This window comes from Ursus arctos, unplaced genomic scaffold (genome assembly GCF_023065955.2).
Source record: "Ursus arctos isolate Adak ecotype North America unplaced genomic scaffold, UrsArc2.0 scaffold_22, whole genome shotgun sequence".
Classification (NCBI taxonomy): domain Eukaryota; kingdom Metazoa; phylum Chordata; class Mammalia; order Carnivora; family Ursidae; genus Ursus; species Ursus arctos.
Genome location: NW_026622897.1, coordinates 59665953 through 59689979, shown reverse-complemented (window position 1 = coordinate 59689979; position 24027 = coordinate 59665953). Strand labels below are relative to the sequence as shown.

Here is a 24027-nt window from a genome sequence, read left to right as displayed (position 1 = left end):
ATGGGAGAAGGAAACCAAACCTATGTGACTGAATTTGTCTTCCTGGGCCTCTCACAGGATCCACAGACACAAGTCCTGCTCTTTTTCCTTTTTCTGATCATCTATCTGCTGACTGTACTGGGAAATCTGCTTATCATTGTGCTCATTCACATAGACTCTAGACTCCACACACCCATGTACTTTTTCCTTAGAAACCTGTCCTTTGCTGATCTCTGTTTTTCTACCACCACAGTGCCCCAGGTGCTGGTCCACTTCCTGGTAAAGAGGAAAACCATTTCCTTTGCTGGATGCTCAACACAGATACTTGTTTTACTTCTGGTTGGGTGTACAGAGTGTGCACTGCTGGCGGTGATGTCCTATGACCGGTATGTGGCTGTCTGCAAGCCCCTGCACTACTCCACCATCATGACACGGTGGTTATGTGTCCAGCTGGCCATAGGGTCCTGGGTCAGTGGAGCGTTTGTGTCTCTGGTGGACACCACATTCACACTGCGTCTGCCCTACAAAGGGAACAATATTATCAACCATTTTTTTTGTGAACCTCCTGCCCTCCTGAAGCTGGCTTCAACAAACACCTACAGCACAGAAATGGCCATCTTTGCAATGGGCGTGGTCATCCTCTTAGCTCCTGTCTGCCTGATCCTTGTCTCCTACTGGAATATTATCTCCACTGTGATCCAGATGCAGTCTGGGGAGGGGAGGCTCAAGACTTTCTCTACCTGTGGTTCCCATCTCATTGTTGTTGTCCTCTTCTATGGTTCAGCAATATTTGCCTACATGAGGCCAAACTCCAAGATAATGAATGAAAGGGATAAAATGATCTCTGTGTTCTACTCAGCAGTGACACCCATGCTGAACCCCATCATTTATAGTCTGAGAAACAAGGATGTCAAAGGGGCTCTCAGGAGAGTGACTGCAAAATCGTCTTTTTGAAGGTGGGGAGCTTTAGCCATGACAACATTTTAGGGATGTAGAGAGATGTGATTTTCTTGTAAACTTTTCCCATTTTCATCCCATTCCTCCACTTATTTTCCTTCTCCTATTTTCCTATGTCTCTTCTAAGATAAATTCAGTAACTTGCCTGTTCAAAGTAAGACACCTTGGTAGACTTAGGAAAGAAATATAGAAGGGGAGGAAGGTGGGGGTATGGGTTAAATAGGTGATGGGGATTAAGGAGTGCACTTGTGATGAGCACCTGGTGTTTTATGTGTTGAACTGCCAAATTGTACACCTGAAATTAATATTTACACTGTAAGTTAACTAACCGGAATTTAAATTAAAACTTAAAAAAAAAAAGAAATAAAAGGCATCCAAATTGGCAAGGAAGAAATCAAACTGTCACTATTTGCAGATGACATGATACTCTATATAGAAAACCCAAAAGATCCCGCCAAAAAATTGCTAGAACTGATACATGAATTCAGTAAAGTTGCAGGATACAAAATCAATGTGCAGAAATTTGTTGCATTTCTATACATCAATAATGAAGCAGCAGAAAATCGAGGAATTGATCCCATTCACAATTGCACTAAAACCCATAAGATACCTAGGAATAAACCTAACCAAAGAGGTAAAAGATCTGTACTCTGAAAACTATAAAACACTGATGAAAGAAATTGAAAATAACACAAAGAAATGGAAAGACATTCCAAGCTCATGGATTAGGAGAAAAATATTGTTAAAATGTCTACACTACCCAAAACACCCTACATTTAATGCAATCCCTGTCAAAATACCAAGAGAATTTTCCACAAAGCTAGAACAAACAATCCTAAAATTTGTATGGAGCTACAGAAGACCCCAAATAGCCAAGCAACATTGAAGAAGAAAAGCAAAGCTGGAAACATCACAATTCTACACTTTAAGTTATATTACAAAGCCATAGTGAACAAGACAGTATGGCACTGGCACAAAAACACACATAGATCAATAGAACAGAATAGAAAACCCAGAAATGGACCCACAACTATATGGTCAATTAATCTTTGACAAAACAGGAAAGAATATCCAATGGGAAAAAGATGGTCTCTTCAACAAATGGTGTTGGGAAAACTGGACAGCAACATGCAGAAGAATGAAACTGGACAACTTTCTTACACTATACAAAAAAAAATAAATTCAAAATGGATTAAATACCTAAGTATAAGACAGGAAACCATCAAGACCCTAGAGGAGAACACAGGCAGTAATGTCTTTGATATTAGCTGTAGCAAATTCTTTCTAGATATGTCTTCTGAGGCAAGGAAAACAAAAGCAAAAATAAACTACTGGGCTTTCATCAAGATAAAAAGGTTCTGTATAGAGAAGGAAACAATCAACAAAACTAAAGGCAAACTATGGAATGTAAGAAGATATTTGTTAATAACATATCTGATAAAGGGTTAGTATCCAAAATCTATAAAGAACTTATCAAAGTCAATACCCCCCCAAAAAACAAATAATCCAGTTAAAAAATGGGCAGAAGACATGAATAGATATTTTTCCAAAGAAGACATACAGATGTCTAAGAGATACATGAAAAGATGCTGAACATCTCTCATCATCAGAGAAATACGAATCAACACTAGACTGAGATATCACCTCATATCAATCAGAATGGCTAAAATGAACAACACAAGAAACAACAGGTATTGGAGAGGATGTGGAGAAAGAGGAATCTTCTTACACTGTTGGTGGGAATGCAAACTGGTGCAGCCCCTCTGGAAAACAGTATGGAGGTTTCTCAAAAAGTTAAAAATAGAACTACCTTATGATCCAGCAATTGCACTACTAGGTAGTTAGTCAAAAAATACAAAAATACTAATTCAAAAAGATACATGCACCCTGATGTTTATAGCAGCATTATCAACAATAGCCATATTATGGAAAGAGCCCAACTGTCCATCAACTGATGAATGGATAAAGAAGAGGTGGTGTATCTATATACAATGGAATATTCCACAGCCATCAAAAAGAATGAAATCTTGCCAATTGCAACAACATGGATGGAGCTGGAAAGTACTATGCTAAGTGAAATACAAGTCAATCAGAGAAAGACAAATACCATATGATTTCATTCATATGTGGAATTAAAAAACAAAACAATCATGGGGGAAAAAGAGAGAGGCAAACCAGGAAACAGACTCTTAACTATAGAGAACAAACTGATTGTTACCAGAGGGGAAGTGGATGAGAGGATAGTGAAATAGGTGATGGGGATTAAGGAGTGCACTTGTTATGATGAGCACAAGGTGATGTATGTGTTGAATCACTAAATTGTACACCTGAAACTGGTATTAAACTGTATGTTAACGAACTGGAATTTAAATAAAAACTTTAAAAAAGAGGTACAAACTTCCAGTTATAAAATAAATAAGTCACAGAGATGAAAAGTACATCATAGGGGATATAGTCAATAATATTATAATAACATTATATGGTGACAGATGGTGACTAACACTTATGGTGAGCACTGAGTAATGTATTAATTGTTGAATCAATATGCTGTACACCTGAAACTAATATAACATTGTATGTCAATCATACTTAAATAATGAATAGAAAAGGGGAGAAAAAGAAATACAGAAAGGAAGGGGGAAAAGGAAAGGAACGGAAGGAGGGAGGAAGAAAGGAAATGAGGAAAGAAAGAGAGATGGAGAGAGAGAGGGAAGGGGGAAATAGGGAGGGAAGAGAAAATGAAATGTGGGTAAGGAGACAGTCTACTCTCTGGGCCCATACAAGCTAATACGAAAATTAAAACAAATAGACATACAACTATATGGGGGGGGGGCTACAAGGAACCAAATAAACAAATAAAACTATCACAAATATTAGAATACATTCTGGCAAATGGAATTATTTCCTTCATTTTTTCATGCATTCATCAAATATATTTTGAACAGGAGCATTTCTAGAAGCTGGGGATATAGACATGAAAAGTAAGGTCTTCATGATGTTCAGTTCTAACATGGCCTTAAATTCTAAATTTAATGATTTCTGAGATGTAAAAGTACATTTAAGGAATAAAAAATGGTAGAATTTTTCTAAGAGTAATGTGTAATATTAGGAAAATAGTGAGCTACGAAGCTAGAGAGCAAGATGAAGAGTCCAGACTCAGAAATGCTTTGAATTCAATACCAAAGAATTGGCCCCATTTGTAATCCTTTAAATGCTGAAGATTGGGACATTTATGGGACAGTGATGGAAAATAAGGATAAAGTTAAGAAAAGGAGGGCAGGAATACCTGTTTTATGCCTTAGTAAGGCATTTAGAATATAGACCATTGGAGTGCCTGGGTAGCACAGCGGTTAAGCGTCTGCCTTTGGCTCACAGTGTGATCCCGGCGTTATGGGATCGAGACCCACATTGGGCTCCTCCGCTATGAGCCTGCTTCTTCCTCTCCCACTCCCCCTGCTTGTGTTCCCTCTCTCGCTGGCTGTCTCTATCTCTGTCGAATAAATATATAAAATCTTTAAAAAAAAAAAAGAATATAGACCATTGTTTTGTAAATCATGACTTGAAGCGGTCCCTGGGTTGATAGACTGGTGATGGGTAGTAAGGAGGGCACATATTGCATGGTGCACTGGGTGTTATACGCAAGTAATGAATCATCGAACTTTACATCAGAAACCAGGGATGTACTGTATGGTGACTAACATAATATAATAAAAAAACATTAAAATAAAAAAAGATAAAAAAAAGAAAATATTTCTCAGCTTAGGATTGGTTAGTCGATCTCAGAATCTCCGTCTGTAACAAGCCCCAGGTGATTCTTCAGCACAGTAAAAATCGTGTGCTGCTTTTTAGGCAATGGGGTGGCTTTTATTTAAAAGAATTGCGTGATTATTTGCTTAATGTCTGACTTCCCCATTAGTGTGTAAATTCCATGGCAATAAAGACTGTGACTCCTTTGCTGATCTCTATATTATCACTTGTAGAAAAGTGCCCAGCCATTGTTGTTGCTCAAGAAATATCATTTTGAATGAATAAATAAAGCTGGAGTTTAAGAGAGAGATATGCTCTGGAGAGATAGATTTAGAAATTTACTACATATAAATGCAAGTGAATTTTGACACACCCAAAGGTTTTATCAATACTTACGTTTTGTGAAAATATCCCAAGGTAATTCTGAAGTGCCATCCTGGATGAGACATAGTGTTGGAGACAGATACAGGGAAGAATCCAAGATAGAACCTTGGAGTTACCAATGTTTCAAGGTGGATGAAGAGTAGCAAATCAGGCCCAGAGGACCGAGAATCAGAGTAACAGAAAAAGAGGCTGAATAAATGTGTGTCAGAAGTGGCAAGAGGAGAGGTCTTCCAGGAAAAATTTCTCAAACGTCTCAAACTTGTATGTTTTGATAAAAGGCTATTGGATTTGCATATAGTTATAGACTTTTAGAAAGCATACAGAATAATTCTTGAGGAGGTGATTTTTGCGTTGAAAACTGAAGGATGAAAGAATTAATCAAGTAGAGGTGTGGTAGGAGGTAAAAGGTAGGAAGGGACAGAATAAGCAGGGGGAGGAGTACATAGATTTCCTTTTTTACTAAGAGAGGCTTTCTTCATCCCTAAAGTAATAAAAATAGTCTCCTGTGTTATGCTCTAGTTCTAGTTCTCCTTTATGCAAGGTGTCACTAGTTACTCCAACATAGGGATCAGCAAACTTTTTCTATAATGGGCCAGATCATAAATATTCTAGTCTTTATAGCCCATACTGTCCCTATCATAAGTACTCAACCATACCATCGTAGCAGGAAAACAGTCATAGCTCATACAAAAAATGAATGTGCTACAATAAAACTTTATTCCTAAAACCAGGCAGTTTGGATGTTGCCCCAGGGACATGTTTGCTGAACCCTGCTTTAGCAGATAAATCCCAAATCTCAGTGGCTTAACAGGTAGAAGTTTATTTTTCACTTACATAAATTCCTTTTTTAAATTTAAATTCAAATAAACAACATATAGTACATCATTAGTTTCAGATATAGTGTTCAACAGTTCATCAGTTGTGTATAACACCCAGTGCACATCACGTCACGTGCCCTCCTTAATGCCCATCCCCCAATTACCCCATCCCTCCACCCATTTCCCTTTCCACAACCCTCAGTTTGCTTCCCAGAGTCAAGAGTCTCTCATGGTTTGTCTCCCTCTCTGATTTCTTCCCATTCAGTTTTCCCTTACTTCTCCTATGATCCTCTGCACTATTTCATATATTCCACATATGAGTGAAACCATATGATAATTGTATTCCTCTGATTAACTTAAACCACTTATGTAAATTCTAATTGAGGGATGAAGTGACAGGTATATGGACCCAAGCTGATAGAGCTCTTTAATCTGGGGATTTTGAGGTCATCCTGCATGTCACTATCCATAAAGATGAAGATAAAAAAAGTTGTTCACTTAGCATAATCTCCTCCAGTCCCAACCATGTCGCTGCAAATGTTGTGAAATCGTTCTTTTTGATGGCTGAGTAATATTCCATTGTATATATGGACGACATCTTCGAGGAGATTATGCTAAGTGAAATCAGTCAAGCAGAGAAAGACAATTATCATATGGTTTCACTCATTTATGGAACATAAGAAATAGGAAGACTGGTAAGAGAAGGAAGGGAAGAATGAAGGGGGGGTAAACAGAAGGGGGAATGAACCATGAGAGACTATGGACTCTGAGAAACAAACTGAGGGTTTCAGAGGGGAGGGGAGTGGGGGATTGGGATAGGCCGGTGATGGGTAGTAAGGAGGGCACATATTGCATGGTGCACTGGGTGTTATACACAAGTAATGAATCATGGAACATTACATCAAAAACTAGGGATGTACTGTATGGTGACTAACATAACATAATAAAAAATTATTATAAAAAATTTAAAAAAAAGTTGTTCACTGGTAGGCTTTGTAGCTTAGAAGGAGGACAGCACTTCTGCTCACATTCCATTCACTGAAACCCAATAATATGGCCCCACATAAATGCTGGGAAACAAGTAAGACATGAATCTGGGATGGGCAGTCTGACACAGGATTTTCTTTTTAACCATTAGATCTTTAAGATATCTGGAATTTATTTTATGAGAATTTCTGTACGTGAGTTAATATGGCACTTTTTTCCTAAATATTTGAGCCATGTGTTCTAATACCATGGTAAGTCATTCTTTGCCCATTAATTTCAAATACTGCCATAATATACACTAAATTTCAATATGCATATTGGCATATTTGTCAATTACTGCACTTGTTTTGCTGTATTTCAATTACTATAGGTTTAGCTGGAAAGACAGAACTCTTCTATTTTTCTTCTATTCCACAATTTTCTTGATAGTTCATAAACTTTCTACTTCTCAGCTTGTCAAAATCCACTTCTAAAAATACCATTAGAAGTCTAATGGTTATTACACTGAATTTATAGATTATTTAGCAAAAAATATATTTTAAAATGTTAAGCCTTTTCACCTAGGAACATGGCATATTCCTCTAGTTCTATCAGTAAAGACATACACATGTGCATATCTTTTCACATTGCATGGTAGAGACTGCGTTTTATATATTCCTAGATTTTATGGAGAAGCAGCTATGACGCATACATTGCATAGTCCATGCTCCCATGAAGTTTTCGTTTTGAAAAGTGGAGAGAGAGAGTAACAAGTAAACTAAAGTATAAATAAGAAAGTTTCACATAATGATAAGTGCAATGAAGACAATAAAACATAGGGTGTGATAGTGCCTTTTGGTTTGAGTACATGCCACGTAGACTGCTAATCTCTTTGAGAAGTTAACATTTTTAAGACGGGACTTTACTAAGCCAAGAAGATTTGATGACAAAATATCACAGGGTAGGAGAATAGATTCTAATTGGCCCTAAAGCAGAAACAATTTTGAATCATGTGATGGAAAGCAAGGGGTCAATGGAGTTAGATTAAAGTGTCTATAAGAGAGCACAGTTTTAAATATGGACTGAAAGGTAGGCAGGGCCAAGAACATGTGAACCCTTGTCAAAAAGTGACATAATCTGAAAGAAATCAGAGAGGGAGACAAACCAAGAGAGACTCTTAACTATAGGAAACAAACTGAGGGTTTCTGGAGGGGACGTGAGAGGGGGAGATGGGGTAATTGGGTGATGGGCATTAAGGAGAGCACGTGATGTGATGAGCACTGGGTGTTATATGCAACTGATGAACTCTACATCCAAAACTAACGATGTACTGTACGTTGGCTAATTGAATTTAAATTTTAAAAAGTGACATAATCTGATTTGTATTTATGACGGTCAATCTGTACACTAGGGAGAAAACAGATTGTTGTGGGACAAAAGTGAAAGAGGAAAGACCTATTAGGAAGCTATTGTAGAGCAACAGATAACAGATTATGATGACTTGGACTAAGATACTTGTAGGGGGACACCAAAAGAAGTACACATATTTGGAATATACTGTATAGTTGAAGCCAAGAGGATTTATTTACTTATTGGTGCAGTAAGGCAAAAGATGAAAACAATGCATGTAAGTTTTTAGTTTGATCAGCTGCGTGGATGGTGCTTACTGATTTAGATAAAAAAGAATGAGGGAAGAACAGATTGGCAGGAGAATGTATCAAGAGTTATGTTTTAGATTAAGTTTGAAACTCCTATTAGACATGGCAAGTAGGCAATTTGATATATGAGCCTGAGATTTATGGAAGTAGTCAGGTCTTTGGCCGTCAACAGTGTGTAAGCGGTATTTAAACCTATACAAATAGATTAATTACTCAGGAAGAGATTATTGAATGAGAAGAAAGAGAGGTCCATATTTGTACCAAGCGGAAGTTCCAAATTCAGAAAGCAAAGGGGATTCAATAAGGTGCAGAGAGTTAAGGGAAGAAGGAGGAAAACCAAGTGTGTGTGGAATCTGGAAGCCAAGAGAAGAAACAGTTTCAAGAGGAAGGGACTAGTCAACTGTGTTGAAGTTGCTGAAAGGTCAAGGAGGAAGATATAGAAATGACCACTTTAGGAGTGCCTGGGTGGCTCAGTCAGTTAAGCCACCCATTCTTGATTTCAGCTCAGATCATGATCTGAGGGTCCTGGGACTGAGCCCTGCTTTGGGTTCTGTGCTCAGCAGGGAGTCTGCATGAGGGTTCTCTCCCTCTGCCCCTCACCCTCACCCCCTCCTGCTTGTGCTCTCTCACCCTCTACAACAAATAAATAAACCTTAAAAAAAAAGAGAGATGACCACTTTATTTGAAACAGCAATGATGACTTTGACAAAGGACAGGTCCAAGGAAAGAAATCAGAGCTGATTGGAAATGGGCTAATATATGAATAGAAAATCAGCAGAGGAGAAAGTAGGCATAGACACACTTTTTAAGATTCTTTTTTTGCCTGAAGAGAAGCTGAAAAAATGGGTCAGTAACTGAAGGGGATGTGGAGCCATGGAAAGCGTTCTTTATGATGGGATAATCAGAGCATATTTGTATCTTTGTGGTTATCACCCAGAAGAGAAGAAGAAAATGGTTTCAGATTAAAGAGATTCTGCAGAAGCAAAATCTTTGGTAGGTGAGACTGGGATTCAGAGTAAAAGTGAAGGGGTCAGCTTTTAATAGACAGTTGTAAAGGGGGAAAATCAAACATGAACATGCAGGTTCATACAGGTGGGTGGGAGGTTTGAAGAGGGGAACATAAGGGGCTGCCCTTTCTTACTTCCCTTGCCCTTCTTACACATACTTTACTTTCCATTCCAAGTGAAATACATATGGGGTAAGGTCATCATCTGAGACTGAAGGTGTTAAATAGTCATTTTCAGAAAGGAAACAAGACTGGGTTCCAAAGGTGCAGAAGTTTACTATGTTCTGGAGGGCATGCCTGAGTACTGCAAACTAAATTGCAAATTAAAAATTACTTTACCCATTGAATATATTCATGATCAAATTACCAGTGGGATTTTAAGATGTAGATGACAGAATCAAATATCTTCAGAAAGAGTAAGGAGACAAAGAAGCTAGAACAGAACAGATAGCAAAGAAATGTAGCTTAATACTACATTTATGAGACATAATATATGATTTTAAAAATAGAAGAAATTAATGGAGAAGAATTATTTTAAAATATTACTAAGAAGGTGGCAACTTTGAAAGAAAGTTAAAACTTTACCAAATCAAAATAAATGAGAAATTTATTCTAAAAGTTAAATGCAAATTATAAAATTAGGAAGAAAAAAATATAAATTGTTACCTAAAGAGAGAGTAGAAAATTATATCCTAGGGGCGCCTGGGTAGCGCAGTCGTTAAAGCGGCTGCCTTCGGCTCAGGGCGTGATCCCGGCGTACCGGGATCGGGTCCCACATCGGGCTACTCCGCTATGAGCCTGCTTCTTCCTCTCCCACTCCCCCTGCTGTGTTCCCTCTCTCACTGGCTGTCTCTCTGTCACATAAATAAATAAAATCTTTAAAAAAAAAAAAAAAAAAAAATTATATCCTAGCAGTAAAATCAGTGAAAGAAAACAGAAAAGAAAAGATGAACAGATTTCACTACATAAATATTTTCAGTACTTCTCTGTCTAAAAATCCTTACCATGGAGATATTAAAAAATAAAAAATTCATGAAGTAATACCACAAATATAAAAAAGTATCAGCATCCCTAATCTGTAAAGAACTCCAACAACTCAGAGGGGAGGGGGGTGGGGGAATGGGATAGACCGGTGATGGGTAGTAAGGAGGGCACATATTGCATGGTGCACTGGGTGTTATACACAACTAATGAATCATCGAGCCTTACATCGGAAACTGGGGATGTACTGTATGGTGACTAACATAATATAATAAAAAATCATTAAAAAAAAAAAAAAGAAAAGAAAAATATGAATTATGCAAATTAAATATATTTAAATGTTATACTTAATAAATTAGTAAAAGCTGTTTATATATTAAATTTAATATGAAAAAGATGCGATGAATTGAGTATACTTATATGTTGCTGGTAAACATGCAAAATGTTTAACACATAAAAATCAGTTCATCTTTTTTTTTTTTTAGATTTTTATTTTATTCATTCGACAGAGATAGAGACAGCCAGTGAGAGAGAGAACACAAGCAGGGGGAGTGGGAGAGGAAGAAGCAGGCTCATAGCGGAGGAGCCTGATGTGGGACTCGATCCCATAATGCCGGGATCATGCCCTGAGCCGAAGGCAGACGCCCAACCACTGTGCCACCCAGGCGCCCCCAGTTCATCTTTTTATATCAGTAATATTAAATAGATTTTTTACTTTGGTTTTAGTAATTCCGCCCCCAAGAATTTATTCTAAAGGAAAAAAATCAGTCATATACCCAAAGGTTAACATTGTTGTTTTCAGGCACACACACACGCACACACACACACTAAATGTATAAGTGATGAAATAGCCAACTCTATTATAAAACATCCATATGATATACTATTATGTCATCACATAAAAATATTTTCAAGGCTATTTACTCATGTAAGAATTAAGATTTATTAAATACTCATTATATGTCAGGTGCTATTCTAAATGTCTTACATTTATATTTGCTAATTTATTTAATCTTCACGATGACTATGGAATAGATCTAACTATTACTGCCAATTTACAGTTTAGAGATGTGCAGACAGCTACAGAGAAGTTAAGAAACATGCTCAAAGTTATATAAGTAAGTGGGGATGTGTTGAATTCAAACCTCGGTACTCTGACAACTGACCCCAGACTCTCTTTGTCACTGCTCTATATAGCTGCCATATAATGAAGGGGGAAAATTCACTATGTATTAACAAGTGAAAAAAATCTCTTTTATGTGCACATATCAACTCAGTAAAATGCATGCCTGCATTAAAAATGAAAGAAAATGCATCTAAATGTGTGGATGTTACCTCTAGATAAGATTCTATTTAATTTTTGCCTTTCTTTTAGTATTCTTAATTTTATTAATTTTTTCCAAAAAACTCCTTATTGTTACTCCTTAGTGTTAGATGAAACAGTGCTGTTTTATTTTTTTAAAGAGAAAGCATTAGCAAATTTCCAAAAAGAACAATATTTTTATTCCCCAAAATAGTGCCATTTGGATGACCTGTGTTATTTTGAAGCTTCAAAACAACTTGCAGGTTTTGTTTAAGTATTTCCAGGTTTACAAACAAATGGTAGTAGTAGAGCATATTTAGGCCACTAGAAAATTAACTGATATGTTGTCCCATCCTTTCCAGCACAAATACACATCCGCAGACTCATACATTCACACATATCAAGCGTATGAACCCTTTGCAAGTGTAGGGACATTTCAAAACAGAAACTGGTTCTGTCTGTTTGTCTGTTTTGTTTATTGCCAAGAAATAAGTATAGTTGTTTCCCATGGACCTTGCTAATGAGATACCCTTTCTATTTTATTTATTTCAGTAATATTTGGAAGTATTTTTTAGGAAGTATAAAAATTCTCCATGTCAAAAACAAAGACAAACAAAAACACCTGTTGGAGGGTCCGTATAATGGCTGCTTGGAAAAAGGAGAGAACATGATGCCAATACATATAAACTACTAGTAGTTAATTAGGCTACCTACATGATCTTTAAACAAGGTCAGTTGGTCTAAAATTTGTGCAAATCGCAAGGTCTGCTCCCCTGATGTGGGCCTTGCTTAGGCTTCCCACTTGAAACTTTCTTTTCTTTGGTTCATTTGTTGGTCCAGTATAGACTCCCCAGTCAGAGGTCATGTCCAAAATTGATAAAATCACCTACCCTCATTTAACTCAGTAGCTACATGGGAAAACAGAGAGCAAATTTTAAATAAAGTGTGAATCATTTTTTTAAATAAATTACCTGATGGAAAAAAAAGATTTATAGCATTTGATCATGAAATATCACCTTAAACATGCCAGAATGGGTATTATCAAAAAGACAAGAAATAAGTGTTGGTGAGGATGTGAAGAAAAAGAAACCTTTGTACGATGTTGGTGGGAATAGAAATTGGTGCAGCCACTGTGGAAACAGTATGGAGATTCCTCAAAAAATTAAAAGAGAAATACTATATGATTCAGTAGTTCCACTACTGGGTACTTACCCAAGAAAATGAAAACACCAATTCGTAAAGATATAAACGTCCCTGTGTTTATTGCTACATTATTTACAATAGCCAAGATAATGAAAGCAACCAAAGTACCCATTGATAGATGAATGGATAAAGATGTGGTGTGTATATATTTATACAGTGGAATATTAATCAGCCATAAAAAGCAATGAAATCTTGCCATTTATGATAACATGGATGGACCTTGAGGGTTTAATGCTAAGTGAAGTAAGTAAGAGAAAGACAAATACCATATGATTTCACTTATACATGGAATTTTAAAAAACAAAAGAAAAGAACAAACATGACAGACTATGGACTATGAGAAACAAACTGAGGGCTTCAGAGGGGAGGGAGGCAGGGGAATGGGATAGACCGGTGATGGGTAGTAAGGAGGTCACTTATTGCATGGTGCAGTGGGTGTTATACACAACTAATGAATCAACGAACTTTACATCGGAAACCAGGGATGTACTGTATGGTGACTAACATAATATAATTAAAAAAACATTAAAAAAATACCATCAAAAAAAATAAAGAAAAATAAAAAACAGAAGAAAAGAACAAATAAAGAAACAACAAAAACAGACCATAAATACAGAGAATAAACTGGTGGTTACCAGAGCATCGTGGGGAAGGGATTGAAGAATGGTGAAAATGGTTGAAGAGCAGTGGGAGATACAGGCTTCAGTTATAGAATAAATTAGTCACCAGAATAAAAGGTACAGTGGGGATAAAGGGCTGTAGTCCATGATACTATAATAGTGTTGTAGGGTAATACATGGTAGCTACATTTGTGGCAACCATCCCACAAAGTATAGATCGGTCAAATCACTATGCTGCACTCCTGAAAATAATGTAATATTCTGTGTCAACTACACTTCAAAAAATAAAATAAAATGGTAAAAATACAGACACACAAATTCATTTGACCAGTCAAATTATATTCCCTCATTTTACTACTAAAAGATTCCCTTTGCATTATGGTGTTTTCGCCATGGGAATTAGCAGAAATCTGACTTTGAAGAGAAATTAATTTGGGGGGCCAGCCATAAGCTCTCCCTAGATGGTAGAGTGTGTCACAGCATGTATTTTCCCAGGACTCTCTTCAAGGCTCCCATGACCTCCTTATTCCTCAGGCTGTAGATAAGGGGGTTCAGAGCTGGAGTGACAACAGTGTAGAAAACAGAGATGATGTTGTCTTGCTTGGGGCTGTGAAGTGAACTGGGCAGGACATACATGAATGTGGCAGCTCCATAGAACATCCCAACCACTGTCAGGTGGGAAGAGCAGGTGACTAGGGCTTTCTGCTTCCCCTCACTTGAGGGCATTCGAAGCACAGTACACAGGATTAGTGCATAGGAGGAAATGATAGTAACAAGAGGGGGAATCAGGAAGGTTACACCCATCACATACACAAACAGTTCATATCTGGAGGTATCTGCACAGGCCAACTTCAGCAAAGGTGGGATCTCACAGAGCAGGTGCCTGATCTTCCGGGACATGCAGAAGGGATAGTGCATCGTGTACAAGGTATAAACAAAGGCACTTAAGGAGGCCAATAGCCAGGCTGTGGCCACCAAGAGCCAGCAGACCCTTGCCCTCATGAAGACCACGTAGTTCAGAGGATGACAAATGGCCACATATCTATCATAGGCCATGAAGGCCAATAGCAGATCCTCTGCACCACCCAGCATCAGTGCCAGAAACATCTGAAGGGCACAGCCCCCAAAGGAGATGGTGTTTTCACTGTGCAGAAAACTCATGAGCGCCTTGGGAGTGACAACAGACGTGAAGAGAAGGTCCATGAGTGAGAGCTGCCCGAGCAGGAAGTACATGGGCACGTGGAGCCGGGAATCCATTGTGATGACCAAGAGCAGCAGGCCATTGCTGGTCAGGGCCAACATGTACAGGACTGTGATTGTGGCACAGAGCAGTTCAGGAGACCCACTGTCATTCAGAATCCCCATCAATATAAAGCCACTGCCCAAGGTGGAGTTCCAGTACTCCATTCTGTGTTGTTTCTTTAGTTGCCTAGAACCAAACACATTCTCAGTGAATTTTTGCTAAGGTGGTCCCTAGTTTGTAACATCACAGGCTCCTAGTGATGGCCAACATGAGTCCAATGAGGCAATGTCTTTCCTACTGGAAATGGACTTTACCTTTTCATCTCTCAGTTTCTGACACTTTTGGTTGTACCTTGATGAAAGAACCATCTGAATGGAGAGCAGGCACCACAGTAATAGCTAAACATTAAGAGGTCACTACACGAAAATATTATTCAGGACATAAAACCTGGACATGTATCTTTCCAGAATGATTAAGTCATCTCTCTCGCACTAGAAAGTAATATCTCAGAACCCAAGCCCTTGGTTATTTTTGTACCTATGTTGTAAGTATAATGTTTGTCTAACGATTTAAATATCCCGTTAGTGCCCTAACAGACCTGTGCTGAATATAAAATTCTAAAGCAGGTACAGAAGTGTGATTTCAACCGAACACTTCCACTTCATTTTCCATACAATTTATGTCCACATTTGTTTGAAGGCTATAGACGTAAGCCTCGCAGGAAGAGCTAAAATATGTCCACCTTAGTCACCTCTCTGGACCAGCTCCATACTCTCCATGTGTCTGAGAGAGAGGGGATTCTAGACTGTCTGACACTAGGGGGTGGAGTGTTTGACATGGTGTCACTTTTATGAGCTCAACCTTTAGGATCAATGACAACATAGGTGTTTCTTTACAGGTTACGCAAACATGTGAGCCTGGGAGAACTCAAAGATCTGATAACTGACGATGTCCTGCCCAGGAAGATCAGAGTGTTTGTGTTTGGGAGAAAGGGTGAAAGGTGCTGGCAACAAAAGAGCATGTGTTGTATGTTGTAATCAGGCTCAATAATCCTCTGTTCCCTCTATTGCACCTGACCCAGATCCCCACTCTCCCTCCTGCAGGGCCAGAGTATCTACACTGGATTGAAGGGCCACAGGAATAGGGAGGATGAATTCCTGTTCTGGAAAGCTGCTGTTAGGGTATGACACCCAACCCCAGAGAAAAGTCAGAAGAGAATGGGACTTGGGATTGACAAGCATCAAGGTCATGCATCATGGGAACTAGGCAGATAATCCAATTCTGATCCTGTGTCAAAGAATCTGTAAGTGAAGCATCTTTCTCTAAATCCTTACTCTATATTGTGGCTTCTATATTTGGACATTTCACTGGTTCTTCTACTGGTCTCTCCTGGGTTCACAGGGTTTTAATGGTAGAAAGGTATTACAGCATATGACAGGCATATCATTGGTTCTTAGGTGGCCCTTTGATTTGGAGGCATTTGTCACCAGATAGGTGCAAAAGTCCCATATCAGAGGCCAGCAAAGCCTGGGCTCTAAGGACAGGTACTGATACTCCCACCAGGAAGCAGACACTCAGACCTGGGATGTGGCACAGACTCTTTCTTCATTTTCATGGATTTTTTTCTTCATGTTTAGAAAACCAAGAATAGAGGTCATTAGGATGGGGTACAGAGCCCAAAGCACTAGGGAATCTGGAAAACAGAGTAGCTTAAGTTCTTAGGGTCTGCTTTGGGCTCTGTTTCTCAACTCAACATATCTAGCGGCTGCACAATTCCCTGAAAGAGAGATAAAGTCTTTACCTCAGGTATTGAGAAGCCAAGCTGCCCAACCAGGCAAACTGCCGTGGGGGTTGTTTGAGAATCAAGGATTTTCCTGTAGAAATGGGGAAAGCATAAGCTTTTCCAGCAGTGTCCAACTGCTTTAAATTTTGCTAAGTTGTGTTAAGAGTATGAGGAGTCTGACCAAGATAGGTGTCAGGGCCGCTTTTGGTCCTTCTATTCCTCTACAGTTCTGCTCCGGAGATGAAATAGAGACAGAGAGCTAATACAGTCCTTGGGTAGTTTCTGTGGAGCTCTACTTCAGAGATGGATTTCCTGTTCTCACACCTGTGGAGAATTAGGAGAAACTGCTTCTATCTCTCAGGTCCCCAGGTTGAGAACCCATCCAGCTCTGGAGAAGTTGTCAGACTGAGTTCTTGGGTCCAGGTGCGCAGACTGTCATTTACTCTTGCTAGGGTCTGGGAGCAAAGATGAAAGCAGCAGGAATCTGGAGGAAGTAGATATTGGAAGAGCTGCCCAAGGGAGACCGTGCTGTGCGTGGCTTCACTGTCCCTGGGGAGAACAGTGAGCCAGGGCCCTGTCCTTGGGGAGGCTGTTCTGCCTCCTTATCCCATGACCCTACCCTCTCTACTTTATTCCACTCCTACATTCCCAGGGACTTCTCTTCTCAACTGAAATGGCCTCCCCTGGAAACGCTGGTCCAGGAAACAGGATGTTAATGAGTCCTCTTGGGCATGTTTCCTGGCCTGGTATCCCTGCCCTGTTCTCTTGCTAAATGAGTTCAGACGCTCCACGGTTCTATCCTACCCTAAGGAGGCACTGATGGCTCATTTCTATGGACTGCTGACTGCATAGACCAGGAAGCAAGGGTCCTTTTCATGATCAGGGCTCTGCCCCACATCTTAAGGTGGGTTTTGTGTCAGCCATAGGACACTCCCAGAGTGCCTTCTGTGGAGGAGTTGACCTTGTAGTTATTACCAATATTCTAATTCCTCAGGTTCATTCCCTGTCCTGTTTGCTCTCTCATTTACATGGTCTTCTTGTGTTATAAGCTCTCCCTCCAACCTCATTCAGCCTCCAAATATAATAAAGATTTCCCTGTTCAAACAAACAATATTTCAGTCTTTCTTTCCTTTTGGACTATATCTCTAAATCCCCTCCAGTTTTGCCACAAACTTTTTCAAAAGGCATTTATAAAACTGGATCTTCTTCTACTCTCAATTGCTCATTTTTTGTATGTGAAGATAACACTTGCCACCTGCTACATCAGAGAACCCAGAAATAACAGTATCATAACCTAATCGGAGAACCCCAAATAATAGTAGGATAACCCAATAAAATTGTATTTCTCACTCTTTAACAGTTCAGTGCAGATTTCTTGTTTAGAGAGTTGTCCTTAACTGTTCTCCTGTATGGGGTGGTGTGGGGACTCAGGGTGTTTCCATTGGTGGAGCCAATCAACATTTTCAATAGGTGATTTCCAGGTTGACAAATATCCTCTCCATTCTGGGTAGTCTGAAAGGAAAGAGATCCTACTGCATCGCGTGTAGGTGCTTTTTCTGGCTCAGACTTCACTTCATGGCACACTTTGTGGCACACTTCATTTCATTACACTCCTCAGCCCATTTGTTTCACCTCCTGCCATGTACCCTACATGAGCTGAAGTGACATATTTTGTATCGAGATCTCCAAAGTCCTCTTTGCAAAATCCAGTAGTATGTATTATTTTGTGTTACTGGGTTTGTTTTAAACTCACTAAATTCCCATATTCCTCCTTATTCTGGTGCAAAAAGACTAAAGCTTTGTCTGTTCCATATTAACATGAATAATTTCTTTTTCCTTCTGATCTCTGGGTTAATCTGGTAGCATACTACACTAATATATAAGTCCAGAAGGGCAGGAACTAGGCCTGTTTTGTTCCCAATCACATTTCTAGCTTCTAGCCTGGTAACTGCACAGGGTTGGTACCCAATAAATGTTTGCTAAATTAATAAATGAGTGAATGAATGAGTGTCCACCACAGTTGCTCTCAAATTCCAACTAAAATATACATGAAAATGTCTATACAGGTCCTCTGCCCATTTTTTTAACCAGATTGTTTGGGGGGTTTTTTTTTTTTGGTGTTGAGCTGTAAAAATTCTTTATATATTTTTTATATTAACCCCCTGTTGAATATATCATTTGCAAGTATCTTCTCCCACTCACTAGGTTGCCTTTTGTTTTGTTGATGGTGTCTGCCATGGTGCAGAAGCTTTTTATTTTGGTGTAGTCCCAATAGTTTATTTTTGCTTTTGTTTCCTTGTCTGAGGAGACATATCCATAAGCATGTTGCTAAGGCTGATGTCCGAGAAATTACTGCCTATGTTTCTTTTAGGAGTTTTATGGTCAGGTCTCACATTTAGGTCTCTAATCCATTTTGAGTGTATTTCTGTGTTCAGTATAAGAAAGTGGTACAGTTTCATTCTTTTGCATCTAGCTGTCCAGTTTTCCCAGCACCATTAAATGAAAAGATTGGCTTTTCCCCATTGTATATTCATGCCTCTTTTGTCATAGATTAATCAAGTGGGTTTATTTCTGGGTTTCTATTCTATTTCATTGATCTATATGTCTATTTTTGTGCCAGAACCATACTGTTACTGTTACTATGACTTTGTAGTATATCTTGAAATCAAGGATTGTGATACCTCCAGCTTTGCTTGACATTTTCCAAAGAAGACATACAGAGAGCCAACAGACACATGAAAAGATAGTCAATGGGACAGGCTGGTGATGGGCATTAAGGAGGGCACGTATTGCATGGTGCACTGGGTGTTATATGCAAGTAATGAATCATGGAACTTTACATCAAAAACTAGGGATGTACTGTATGGTGACTAGCATAATATAATAAAAAATATTATTAAAAAAAAGATAGTCAATATCACAAATTATCAGGGAAATGCAAATCAAAACCACAAAAAGATATCACCTCACACTAATCAGAATGCCTAGTATCAAAACAGTAAGAAATAACAAGTGTTGGTGAGGATGTGGAGAAAAGGGAACCCTCATAGACTATTGGTGGGAATATAAATAGGTGCAACCACTATGGAAAACAGTATGGAGGTTTCTCAAAAAATTAAAAATAGAAATACCATATGATCCAGTAATTCCAGTAGGGGTATTTACCCAAATAAATGAAAACACTAACTTGAAAAGACATATATGTTTCTTTGTTTATTGCAACATTATTTACAATAGCTAAGATAATGGAAGCAACCCAAGTATCCATCCATAGATGAATGGATAAAAAAAGATTTGATATGTATATCTAATAAAATATTCAGCCATAAAAAAGAATATCTTGCAATTTGCAACATGGATGGACCTAGAGGGTATTGTGCTAAGTGAAATGTGTCAGACAGAAAAAGACAAATACCATATGATTTCACTTGTATGTAGAATCTAAAAAGCAAAACGGATGAACAAACAAACAAAAAAACAGACCCATAAATATAGAGAACAAACTGACGGTTGCTAGAGGAGAGGGGAGTTTGGGAATGGGAAAATAGGTGAAGGGGATTAAGAGGTACAAACTTTCAGTTGTAAAATAAGTAAGTCAGGGAGATGAAAAGTACAGCATAGGAAACATAGTCAATAATATTTTAGTAACATTGTATGGTAATGGATGGTCTCTATACTTATTGTGGTGAGTACTGAATAATGTATAGAATTTTTGGATCACTATGCTGTATACTCAAAACTAATATAACATCAAATGTCAACTGTACTTGAATAATAAATATTTAAAAATTTTAAAATAACAGTACACAGTAACAATTAACTATAATCCAAATACACAATCTCTACATAGTACCTTTACCTTCTGTAACTGTTGTTAGATTAAATATTTGGTCTGGAAATCAGTAAGTAAGGCAGTAAACAAATATATAAATAAAATAACCCTGAAGATATAAGTATTTTATAAAGCTGACTTCAGGTCATAAACTAAAGATAAGAAAGGTTACAGGATAAGGTTTAGACAAAATGTCCACCAACCCTATCATTTAACAAAGAGTATATTTAAAAAACAAGTTTTACTTCAAATCTGGAAATTTACAATTTGACATACCCAAAGAACTTAGACTGTTTTATTTATGTCTAATTCCGGAATAAAGAGACTCCCCAGACCAGAAAATGGAAAAATATCATCTAATGGTACAGAAGCTAGTGCAAGTCAGAGCTTTTCCTAGTTTTTCCCCCCTTCTTCTACTTCCTTCATTCAGATACCCAGAGTACACAGTTTTCAATTAACATCAAAGGACTAGGAGATAGCAAGCCCAGTCTGAGACAATTTGTAGCAAGGGAAACATAATTATAAACAATGAGTGCGTTTTAATTTAGGGTCCCTCAGAAGTTGACCCTGAGCAAGGATTTGAATGAAAAAGAGTTTATTTAGGAAGTGATTCAGCAAAAATTAGCAGAATGGGGAAGTGGAACAGAAAAGCAAAAGAGCAAATAAAGGTTGTATCATCAAACAAGTTACTGTGGGCAACTGGATCTTAATCCTCCTGGGGAACTCTGAGAAAGAGATTAGAACATGTACCTCAGAGGTGTATCACACCTAGGGTGGGAGGGACCTGGGGTATTTGTACTCCAGCTCTCATCAGTCATCAATTAAGATCTGGTTGCTGCAGGGGACCTTAATTCCCTGGGCCATTCTGGCCTTCTGGGCATGTGAGCAGAACTGATAGTATCAGCCAAAGAAAGTCTGGATTCAAAAGATGCAGATAATGGCACTTGGAAGTCAAGCTGTCCTGAAATGATAAGGGTCAAAAGAATATGTGGAGGGCATTGCCCTAATTGCTATATTGTAAGACAGTAATGTTTAAGATAAATAAGTGCTCAGGAATATAGTCTTAAATTTACTAGAATGTACAAAATGATGAAGAGATTTAAAAATGGTTGAATGATGAGTGTAATGGAGAATAAATAAATATAACATATGGTATATGATTTTTAAATTGTACTACTTGACTTACTTTCCTAGAATTTCAGGTAGATATTGCATCTACACTAATGTAATGGAATAGAAATATTATTGGAAATCCAAAAATAAGACAGTATTTGCCATGTACCTCCAAATTCTAAACATGAGAGAGGACTCACATGGAGATGATCAATAGAGGATATAGGCATTAAACCATAATCGCTTGTAGGGTATAAAAGAAAGATAGTTGAAAGCTGGTGGAGAGGAATACCCGGAAGATAAGTTTCAGGGTAGTCTTTTACTCGTCCTTCCATGAGAAAATAAGGTGCTTCCCCTCACCTTAAGTGACAAGAGCTTCAAAAGTACTACTGGAGTACTTCATGTGTCTTATCTGGAATTTGATGAGTGTTATAAGAAGTACTTCTTCACAAATAAAAAATCTAAAGGTCAATTATGGACTTCCATAATCTCCCTAGTTGAAGAGAAGAGACAGCATTCCACACTCCAAATTTAACAAAATAGAATCAAGCATGACTCCAATTAACCATATGTGAATATGGAAGAGAATTAGCCCAGACTCTTTGTAAAGGTGACTCAGGGCAATAGAACCACCTGAGAGGTTTAGATGACCTCCCAACAGAGGGGTACACTATTAAGGGGGAGTCATATGTGACCAGCTAAAAGAAGGCCTTTAAAAAGGTGATTAAGTTAATTTTGGTCATTATGGTGGGCCCTAGTTTAATCTGAGTGGTATCCTTATAAGAAAAGGAAATTTAGACACACAAAGAGATATATGGGGTACATGCACATGGAGGAAAGGCCCCGTGAGGACACAGAGAGAAGGTGGCCATATGTAAACCAAGTAGAGAGGACTCAGAAGAAACCAAACCTGCCAATAACTTGACCTTGGACTTGTCTTTTCTTTCTCTTTTCTCTCTTTTCTTTCTCTTTTCCTTCTTTCCACCCCCCCTCCATTTGGCAATCTCACCCCAATTCAGTGATTAATTTTTCCTATCCAAAATATTTCCAGTGGGTGTTCACACCAGCCACTTTCAGTACCAAATCTTATAATAATATTTTGTAGCTCTTGTCCCTATCAGCAAACCCAAAAGTTTGTATAATTGGTTTTAATATTATGCTATTGTCCTCCAATCTTCTTGGGCTGACAGCTCTCTATAGCTCCATACCCACTAGAAAGATTAGCAGCAATTCTATTCAAATTCCTTTCACTGGGGGTTTGGTGAAATGTATAAAAGAAACCCCATTCAAAGCAATGAGACTTATTCAAGTTCTTCGTGTATATGAAGCAATTTTAATTTTTATTACCTCACCACCACTGCACGCTTTCTTGAGAAAAAGAAAGAAAGAAAGAAAGAAAGAAAGAAAGAGAGGAAGGAAGGAAGGAAGGAAGGAAGGAAGGAAGGAAGGGAGAGAGAGAGAAAGAAAAAGAAAGAAAGAAAGAAAGAAAGAAAGAAAGAAAGAAAGAAAGAAAGAAAGAAAGAAAGAAAGAAAGAATTCTGAAAGGATAAGATTGAAATGTTGGCAGGACTTATTTCTGGAGGGGGAATCATATGTGATTTTGTTTTTTTAAATACTTCTCACATTATTCCTTCCCTAATCAGAAACGGACACATTTAATTTTATTTTCTGAGGTTGAATTCACCTGTTCTCTCTACTCCCTCAAAAACAAAGAATGATAAACTTGAAAGCACTCTCACACTTATTGGTATAAGACATTGCAGACAGCTACAAAGATGAGGAGGGTATGTGTAGTGATCCGAAGGGGCACCTGCACCTCAATGTTTATAGCAGCAAAGTCCCCAATAGCCAAACTATGGAAAGAGCCCAAATGTCCATCGACAGATGAATGGATAAAGAAGATGTGGCATATATATATATATATATATATATATATATATATATATATGATAGAATATTACACAGCCATCACAAAAATGAAATCCTGACATTTGCAGTGACATGGATGGAACTAGAGAGTATCATGCTAAGCAAAATAAGTCAATCAAAGAAAGACAATTATCATATGATCTCACTGATATGTGGAATTTGAGAAACAAGGCAGAAGATCATAGGGGAAGAGAGGAAAAAATGAAACAAGACAAAACCAGAGAGGGAGACAAATAATAAGAGACTCTTAATCTCAGGAAACAAACAGGGTTGCCAGAGGGGAGTGGATGGGGGGATGGGGTGGCTGGGTGATGGACACTGGGGATGGCATGTGTTGTGGTGAGCATGGTGTGTTGTATAAGACTGATGAATCATAGGCCTGTACCCCTGAAACAAATAATACATTATATATTAATAATAAAAAAACTCCAGAAAAGAAAAAGAGAAGAAAAGGAGGGTATGGAAAACAATTAGGTGACACATGAAATTGGCCTGAGATAAAGTA

At 38.2% G+C, this 24027-nt stretch overlaps 2 protein-coding genes across 2 annotated transcripts; one reads left to right on the top strand and one right to left on the bottom strand.

Moving 5' to 3' along the window:
- LOC113245827 (olfactory receptor 2D3-like) lies at positions 1–933 on the top strand. Its single transcript, XM_026486143.1, has one exon. The coding sequence runs from the start codon at positions 1–3 to the stop codon at positions 931–933; it is 933 nt and encodes a 310-aa protein (XP_026341928.1).
- Positions 934–14096: 13163 nt separating this feature from the next.
- LOC113245797 (olfactory receptor 2AG1-like) lies at positions 14097–15029 on the bottom strand. The gene has a single exon (XM_026486099.3). It carries the CDS (start codon positions 15027–15029, stop codon positions 14097–14099), a length of 933 nt encoding a protein of 310 aa, XP_026341884.2.
- Positions 15030–24027: the final 8998 nt, after the last annotated feature.